At 34.9% G+C, this 9,428-nt stretch overlaps 1 protein-coding gene across 1 annotated transcript; it reads right to left on the bottom strand.

Annotated features, from left to right (window-relative positions):
* Positions 1 to 1,068: 1,068 nt before the first annotated feature.
* Positions 1,069 to 9,094, bottom strand: LOC112260727 (serum amyloid P-component-like). Its single transcript, XM_042328762.1, has 3 exons — positions 9,051 to 9,094; positions 8,826 to 8,896; positions 1,069 to 1,844 (listed from the first exon to the last, which is right to left on the bottom strand). Exons 1-3 carry the CDS (start codon positions 9,056 to 9,058, stop codon positions 1,213 to 1,215), a joined length of 711 nt encoding a protein of 236 aa, XP_042184696.1. The 5' UTR covers positions 9,059 to 9,094; the 3' UTR covers positions 1,069 to 1,212.
* Between the last annotated feature and the right edge of the window lie 334 nt (positions 9,095 to 9,428).

Raw genomic sequence — 9,428 nt, 5'->3', positions numbered from 1 at the left:
AGAAACAGACAAACTAGACACGAAACATAGAATGCCCACCCAGCTCACGTCCTGACCAACACTAAAACAAGGAAAACACACAAGAACTATGGTCAGAACGTGACCAATAGAAACAGGATGCGCCTGAGCTCAATTTCGATTCTCGTTGAAAAAGGGTCTGAATAATTATGTAAATAAGATTATATAAATATATATATATATATATATATAAATGTGCAAAAAAAATCTAAAAACCTTTTATCACTTTGTCATTATAGGGTATTTTGTGTAGATTGATGTTTATTTTTAATACATTTTAGAATAACTGGTCTGAATTTGTTCCGAAAGCACTGTATATTTTTTGATATTATCCTTTATTATTTAAAGAGAACTAGGATTTCTGGTACCCCTGGGACTTTTGGGAACATTACCAGAGCTTTGCACCCTAATCGACCAGTGCAGGATCATCTCCTTGCTCAGTATTGAAGGGAAGCTCTTCTTCAGCACTGTAGCTAGGCGGCTGGCAGACTTCATCTCCAACAACAGCTACATCGATACTGATGAGATGAGAGAGATGCCAGACTTGGCTCTCACAGTGTCACATGTAGAGCGCGTTCCTCTGTCCAGGCGTTGCTGACGCATGCCGCATCTTAAAACGCCTTGATAGGTATTTTACATCAAATGTTACAGCAATCTGGTGCCCGATGACACAGTCAATTACATGGCACAAAACTATTGGTTGATGCATGCAACGTCTGAGCAGGGGAAAGCGACCTACAATGTGGTAGCTACAGGACCAAAGTAACAGAGAAGTTTAGCCTCACTTCATGCATTTCTGAGTCAACCTTTAGTTCTTTAAAGCTAGAATCCTTTTAACACTAACAAAGCAGTCACCCCACCTCTGATTTGGTAAAAAGCAGAGGGATGGGCCTGGAGATCTGTAACCACTCTCAAATTCATAGACAGAGCCATGAAGGCAGAGCTATGGATGCAAGGACTGGTCATCCTTAATAACAGCATTATAGTTTTTGTTTATTTCTTTTTTATGTCAGCAATGAGTCATGAGCAGAGAAAATCTAAAATCAAGGATTTATTGATTTGATTCAAGACATAAACAACAGTATGACACAGCAGAATCTGTTACATTCTCTACTTGTAAATGTGTATTCAGTCAATTTTCAGGAACCAACTAAATATATAAGAATGCTGATCACATCTGAGCAATTTTTTTTGCTAATAATTATGACATTCATTTTTCAATTCACTTTTCTCTATGAACACTTTTCCCTCAATACTGAACTGCAAGTCTTTCCAGTTGAGAATATTTCCTGGATTAAATCTATTCAACTCCATATACATTTGTATTTCACAGGGAGAGATGACACTGTCCCAGAAGTGGACGTCAGTAACTTCCCCCACAAAGGATTGTGAGGCATCAAAACCTCCGCCATAACTGTCTTGCTCTTGAACTAACATTATACTTGGTGTGCCAGTTACAGATGTATCAGGTTTAAGAATCCTCCGTGCACTTCGCTTCCCATTAACCCACAGCTGGGTCAGACCAGTTTTCGAGTCCCAGGTCCAGCAGATGGAGATCCATTCATTTTTTGAATCTGGCAAACTGAAGAAATCCAGTATATCTCCCCTGATATGCACTCGGTACACACCCATGGAGCGTTTGTACAACAACAAATCATTGTCATGAGACTGGGTTGCCAGAGAAAAAAGGGACTGGCCTCGTTCTAGCTCAGAGTTGAACCTCTGACACATGGTCATAGCAGAAATGGGCTTTGAGACGTTGGCATGGAGCTTTATGTGTGAGGTCCTTGTCGGCGTTGGGATTACGAACACCTTACCTGAGAGATCTGTAGGACATGGAGAGAGTCAAACTCACCATTAAATAATGTTAAAACAAACCTGCAAGTCAGTCCAATGCGAGTTAATAGTCACAATATTAGAAATGTTAAGACTTTACGTCCAAATCATCTAAAATGTATTGTGTAGCTCGATTAAGTTACTTCTAGATTATTTGGACATGAAGCCCAAACATTTTTAATATCGGGACTATTGACTTGCATCGGATTTGTGCCACAACTGCAAAAAAGTTTTGGTAACTGCAGACCTCGGTAGAAAATAGTTGTATTTTGTAGTTTATTTGTAAATACAAACTTTTCAAATACTTGAGGTAGTCGAATATAGTTTATATAGCATTTCAACTAAAGGCAAAATAAATGCAGGTCTCAGAAAATTATTTTGTAATACCTCTCATAAAACCAAATAATATTTGAAGGTATTTGAATATGTGCAAGTCATATGAAAACAAAATAAAACATTATTTGATGGCTGACAAATATTTGATGAAGAACCAAAAAACTACAACAGTTAGTTGAACTAGTCTAAATATATGATCATAAGCACATGGTTTGGAGAGCTTTTAGATATGCATCTTCAAAATGACTAATAATTTTATTTTCATAAAGAGTGAGACATAAGGTAATTCAGTATCAGTTGACATCAAGTTCCAAGACATGTGTAGTAACTTTCTGATTGTTACAATAGCAACAGTGATGCTATATAGGACATTGGACATTGTTTCAGAATTGCATTATGGAATTATTACATAAGTGGAATAAGGAACAGTCACTATTCCTAGTAGTTACAAAGATTCTCAGCTCATTGCTATGCAATTACCAAAGTATTATGCATCAACATGCTAATAATAAAAGTTGCTCCAAAAGTAGTAACAGTTTTATTACAGAGGCACAAGAACAGGTTTATGTTAAGTGTTATTGAGAATGCTAACAGTAACCAAATATGTCTATCACGTGTTGAAAGGAAACTAAATATCCCAAAACTGTCTTCTTGAATCGACTACAACCAAGGTAGGTGGACAATCCTGTTAGCTTGTATTCTGAATAAACTATCCCTTTAAAGTTGGTATAGTGTGTGTTTGAAACAAGAACACACCCTCAGATGACAAAGGGGTTCAAAGTTGCTTTTGCTAAGCATCCAACTTGCTGTTTGCAAATGGCTTTGAATTGAACTTTGAACCTTTTCAGTGGCATATTGAAATAGTCAAACAGTAAAGTAGTTGAGTATAACAACTTACTTATACTTACTGTGTCTGTAACAAATATAATTTGTTAATTGGTTTGATTTATTATGTACACCTGAGGAAATGGACATTCAGGAGAATGGACCTTTACAAAATGTTCAGATAGAAATGTATTGTGTAGATCAAATATGACTGTCAGATTGAAGATTGGAATAGTATAGGAGATTGTGTGTGCTCTATTTATTTATGCCATTAGTTGAAGGCAGCCAATCCAATAGTTTTAGAAAAGTGGTCACTTCCTGAGATCTGTATTCAAATAATTATTTTAAGTAGCTGCTTTCTCAGATCTGTATTCAAATAGTTTAAAGACGTAGTTACTTTCTGAGATCTGTATTAAACTAGCCCTGAAAGGTAGTCACTTTCTCAGATCTGTATTAAACTAGCTTTGAAAGGTAGTCACTTTCTCAGATCTGTATTAAACTAGCTTTGAAAGGTAGTCACTTTCTCAGATCTGTATTAAACTAGCTTTGAAAGGTAGTTACTTTCTCAGATCTGTATTAAACTAGCTTTGAAAGGTAGTCACTTTCTCAGATCTGTATTAAACTAGCTTTGAAAGGTAGTCACTTTCTGAGATCGGTATTAAACTAGCTTTGAAAGGTAGTTACTTTCTCAGATCTGTATTAAACTAGCTTTGAAAGGTAGTCACTTTCTGAGATCTGTATTAAACTAGCTTTGAAAGGTAGTTACTTTCTGAGATCTGTATTAAACTAGCTTTGAAAGGTAGTCACTTTCTGAGATCTGTATTAAACTAGCTTTGAAAGGTAGTCACTTTCTGAGATCTGTATTAAACTAGCTTTGAAAGGTAGTCACTTTCTCAGATCTGTATTAAACTAGCTTTGAAAGGTAGTCACTTTCTCAGATCTGTATTAAACTAGCTTTGAAAGGTAGTCACTTTCTGAGATCTGTATTAAACTAGCTTTGAAAGGTAGTTACTTTCTCAGATCTGTATTAAACTAGCTTTGAAAGGTAGTCACTTTCTGAGATCTGTATTAAACTAGCTTTGAAAGGTAGTCACTTTCTGAGATCTGTATTAAACTAGCTTTGAAAGGTAGTCACTTTCTGAGATCTGTATTAAATTAGCTTTGAAAGGTAGTCACTTTCTGAGATCTGTATTAAACTAGCTTTGAAAGGTAGTCACTTTCTGAGATCTGTATTAAACTAGCTTTGAAAGGTAGTCACTTTCTCAGATCTGTATTAAACTAGCTTTGAAAGGTAGTCACTTTCTGAGATCTGTATTAAACTAGCTTTGAAAGGTAGTAACTTTCTCAGATCTGTATTAAACTAGCTTTGAAAGGTAGTTACTTTCTGAGATCTGTATTAAACTAGCTTTGAAAGGTAGTTACTTTCTGAGATCTGTATTAAACTAGCTTTGAAAGGTAGTTACTTTCTGAGATCTGTATTAAACTAGCTTTGAAAGGTAGTCACTTTCTGAGATCTGTATTAAACTAGCTTTGAAAGGTAGTCACTTTCTCAGATCTGTATTAAACTAGCTTTGAAAGGTAGTCACTTTCTGAGATCTGTATTAAACTAGCTTTGAAAGGTAGTTACTTTCTCAGATCTGTATTAAACTAGCTTTGAAAGGTAGTCACTTTCTGAGATCTGTATTAAACTAGCTTTGAAAGGTAGTCACTTTCTGAGATCTGTATTAAACTAGCTTTGAAAGGTAGTCACTTTCTGAGATCTGTATTAAACTAGCTTTGAAAGGTAGTTACTTTCTGAGATCTGTATTAAACTAGCTTTGAAAGGTAGTTACTTTCTGAGATCTGTATTAAACTAGCTTTGAAAGGTAGTCACTTTCTGAGATCTGTATTAAACTAGCTTTGAAAGGTAGTCACTTTCTGAGATCTGTATTAAACTAGCTTTGAAAGGTAGTCACTTTCTGAGATCTGTATTAAACTAGCTTTGAAAGGTAGTCACTTTCTGAATCTGTATTAAACTAGCTTTGAAAGGTAGTCACTTTCTGAGATCTGTATTAAACTAGCTTTGAAAGGTAGTTACTTTCTGAGATCTGTATTAAACTAGCTTTGAAAGGTAGTCACTTTCTCAGATCTGTATTAAACTAGCTTTGAAAGGTAGTCACTTTCTGAGATCTGTATTAAACTAGCTTTGAAAGGTAGTCACTTTCTGAGATCTGTATTAAACTAGCTTTGAAAGGTAGTCACTTTCTGAGATCTGTATTAAACTAGCTTTGAAAGGTAGTCACTTTCTGAGATCTGTATTAAATTAGCTTTGAAAGGTAGTCACTTTCTGAGATCTGTATTAAACTAGCTTTGAAAGGTAGTCACTTTCTGAGATCTGTATTAAACTAGCTTTGAAAGGTAGTCACTTTCTCAGATCTGTATTAAACTAGCTTTGAAAGGTAGTCACTTTCTGAGATCTGTATTAAACTAGCTTTGAAAGGTAGTAACTTTCTCAGATCTGTATTAAACTAGCTTTGAAAGGTAGTTACTTTCTGAGATCTGTATTAAACTAGCTTTGAAAGGTAGTTACTTTCTGAGATCTGTATTAAACTAGCTTTGAAAGGTAGTTACTTTCTGAGATCTGTATTAAACTAGCTTTGAAAGGTAGTCACTTTCTGAGATCTGTATTAAACTAGCTTTGAAAGGTAGTCACTTTCTCAGATCTGTATTAAACTAGCTTTGAAAGGTAGTCACTTTCTGAGATCTGTATTAAACTAGCTTTGAAAGGTAGTTACTTTCTCAGATCTGTATTAAACTAGCTTTGAAAGGTAGTCACTTTCTGAGATCTGTATTAAACTAGCTTTGAAAGGTAGTCACTTTCTGAGATCTGTATTAAACTAGCTTTGAAAGGTAGTCACTTTCTGAGATCTGTATTAAACTAGCTTTGAAAGGTAGTTACTTTCTGAGATCTGTATTAAACTAGCTTTGAAAGGTAGTTACTTTCTGAGATCTGTATTAAACTAGCTTTGAAAGGTAGTCACTTTCTGAGATCTGTATTAAACTAGCTTTGAAAGGTAGTCACTTTCTCAGATCTGTATTAAACTAGCTTTGAAAGGTAGTCACTTTCTGAGATCTGTATTAAACTAGCTTTGAAAGGTAGTTACTTTCTCAGATCTGTATTAAACTAGCTTTGAAAGGTAGTCACTTTCTGAGATCTGTATTAAACTAGCTTTGAAAGGTAGTCACTTTCTGAGATCTGTATTAAACTAGCTTTGAAAGGTAGTCACTTTCTGAGATCTGTATTAAACTAGCTTTGAAAGGTAGTCACTTTCTGAGATCTGTATTAAACTAGCTTTGAAAGGTAGTCACTTTCTCAGATCTGTATTAAACTAGCTTTGAAAGGTAGTCACTTTCTGAGATCTGTATTAAACTAGCTTTGAAAGGTAGTTACTTTCTCAGATCTGTATTAAACTAGCTTTGAAAGGTAGTCACTTTCTGAGATCTGTATTAAACTAGCTTTGAAAGGTAGTCACTTTCTGAGATCTGTATTAAACTAGCTTTGAAAGGTAGTCACTTTCTGAGATCTGTATTAAACTAGCTTTGAAAGGTAGTCACTTTCTGAGATCTGTATTAAACTAGCTTTGAAAGGTAGTCACTTTCTGAGATCTGTATTAAACTAGCTTTGAAAGGTAGTCACTTTCTGAGATCTGTATTAAACTAGCTTTGAAAGGTAGTCACTTTCTGAGATCTGTATTAAACTAGCTTTGAAAGGTAGTCACTTTCTCAGATCTGTATTAAACTAGCTTTGAAAGGTAGTCACTTTCTGAGATCTGTATTAAACTAGCTTTGAAAGGTAGTTACAGATCTGTATTAAACTAGCTTTGAAAGGTAGTCACTTTCTGAGATCTGTATTAAACTAGCTTTGAAAGGTAGTCACTTTCTGAGATCTGTATTAAACTAGCTTTGAAAGGTAGTCACTTTCTGAGATCTGTATTAAACTAGCTTTGAAAGGTAGTCACTTTCTGAGATCTGTATTAAACTAGCTTTGAAAGGTAGTCACTTTCTGAGATCTGTATTAAACTAGCTTTGAAAGGTAGTCACTTTCTCAGATCTGTATTAAACTAGCTTTGAAAGGTAGTCACTTTCTGAGATCTGTATTAAACTAGCTTTGAAAGGTAGTAACTTTCTCAGATCTGTATTAAACTAGCTTTGAAAGGTAGTTACTTTCTGAGATCTGTATTAAACTAGCTTTGAAAGGTAGTTACTTTCTGAGATCTGTATTAAACTAGCTTTGAAAGGTAGTTACTTTCTGAGATCTGTATTAAACTAGCTTTGAAAGGTAGTCACTTTCTGAGATCTGTATTAAACTAGCTTTGAAAGGTAGTCACTTTCTGAGATCTGTATTAAACTAGCTTTGAAAGGTAGTCACTTTCTCAGATCTGTATTAAACTAGCTTTGAAAGGTAGTCACTTTCTGAGATCTGTATTAAACTAGCTTTGAAAGGTAGTTACTTTCAGATCTGTATTAAACTAGCTTTGAAAGGTAGTCACTTTCTGAGATCTGTATTAAACTAGCTTTGAAAGGTAGTCACTTTCTGAGATCTGTATTAAACTAGCTTTGAAAGGTAGTCACTTTCTGAGATCTGTATTAAACTAGCTTTGAAAGGTAGTCACTTTCTGAGATCTGTATTAAACTAGCTTTGAAAGGTAGTCACTTTCTGAGATCTGTATTAAACTAGCTTTGAAAGGTAGTCACTTTCTCAGATCTGTATTAAACTAGCTTTGAAAGGTAGTCACTTTCTGAGATCTGTATTAAACTAGCTTTGAAAGGTAGTCACTTTCTGAGATCTGTATTAAACTAGCTTTGAAAGGTAGTAACTTTCTCAGATCTGTATTAAACTAGCTTTGAAAGGTAGTCACTTTCTGAGATCTGTATTAAACTAGCTTTGAAAGGTAGTTACTTTCTGAGATCTGTATTAAACTAGCTTTGAAAGGTAGTTACTTTCTGAGATCTGTATTAAACTAGCTTTGAAAGGTAGTTACTTTCTGAGATCTGTATTAAACTAGCTTTGAAAGGTAGTCACTTTCTGAGATCTGTATTAAACTAGCTTTGAAAGGTAGTCACTTTCTCAGATCTGTATTAAACTAGCTTTGAAAGGTAGTCACTTTCTGAGATCTGTATTAAACTAGCTTTGAAAGGTAGTTACTTTCTCAGATCTGTATTAAACTAGCTTTGAAAGGTAGTCACTTTCTGAGATCTGTATTAAACTAGCTTTGAAAGGTAGTCACTTTCTGAGATCTGTATTAAACTAGCTTTGAAAGGTAGTCACTTTCTGAGATCTGTATTAAACTAGCTTTGAAAGGTAGTCACTTTCTGAGATCTGTATTAAACTAGCTTTGAAAGGTAGTCACTTTCTGAGATCTGTATTAAACTAGCTTTGAAAGGTAGTCACTTTCTCAGATCTGTATTAAACTAGCTTTGAAAGGTAGTCACTTTCTGAGATCTGTATTAAACTAGCTTTGAAAGGTAGTTACTTTCTCAGATCTGTATTAAACTAGCTTTGAAATGTAGTCACTTTCTGAGATCTGTATTAAACTAGCTTTGAAAGGTAGTAACTTTCTCAGATCTGTATTCAAATAGTTGTAGTCGTCTCCAAAGTAACTATTTGTTCCCCTGAAAAATAGTAGCGTTCACAAAACATAGTTTAAACGTTATTCCAGGTCTAAGAAACAGTGTCCAAGTAAACTAAACCAAAGCATGGATTTCTGTCAAACCTTGCCCATAGACTGTTACCAGGGTAAGAATAAAATCTCTCTCAAAGAAACTCTCACCTTGAAGGTCACCATAACAGCCATAGATCAGGACCAGCAAAAACACCAGCTTCGCCGTTAGATTGAGTGCACTGTAGAAAGAGAACAACAAATCACTGAATGTATCACACTTACTATTATTAAATCAGCCTTCAAGAACCATTTTGAGTTCTTTGCAAAAAGAAATGTATAAATGTTGCTGAATTGACTGTGGAGTTCACAGAAGTCATCGGGATTGAAAATTACCTCTCCATATTTTTGGGAATCCCGATGAAGGGAAGCAAACCAGTTTCACCTGAAACCTCCTCTGTTTTCCTCTTTTTATATCAACGGTTAGCAGGGGTGTAATGATTCCTGACCAATGGGGAAGAATACATACAACTCCCACTTGGGTCATCAGTGTCATTTCAGGGAATTTGAATCTGGTTGTTAATGTTTATCAGTCAGATCCAATCAAACCTGCAAGTTATTCATCTCTGTTTACACAACAACCTGTGTAGACACACACTGGGAAAAAGTAAATAAATACATCATGCTTTTTCTGTTTCATTCTCTTCTGAAAATAACAAACTTTGCACTTTGCACAGAGTTCATTTGCATACATATTCTAAAATAAAGACAACA

This window comes from Oncorhynchus tshawytscha, linkage group LG01, assembly GCF_018296145.1.
Source record: "Oncorhynchus tshawytscha isolate Ot180627B linkage group LG01, Otsh_v2.0, whole genome shotgun sequence".
In the NCBI taxonomy this organism is placed as follows: domain Eukaryota; kingdom Metazoa; phylum Chordata; class Actinopteri; order Salmoniformes; family Salmonidae; genus Oncorhynchus; species Oncorhynchus tshawytscha.
This window is presented reverse-complemented; position numbering and strand designations above follow the sequence as displayed.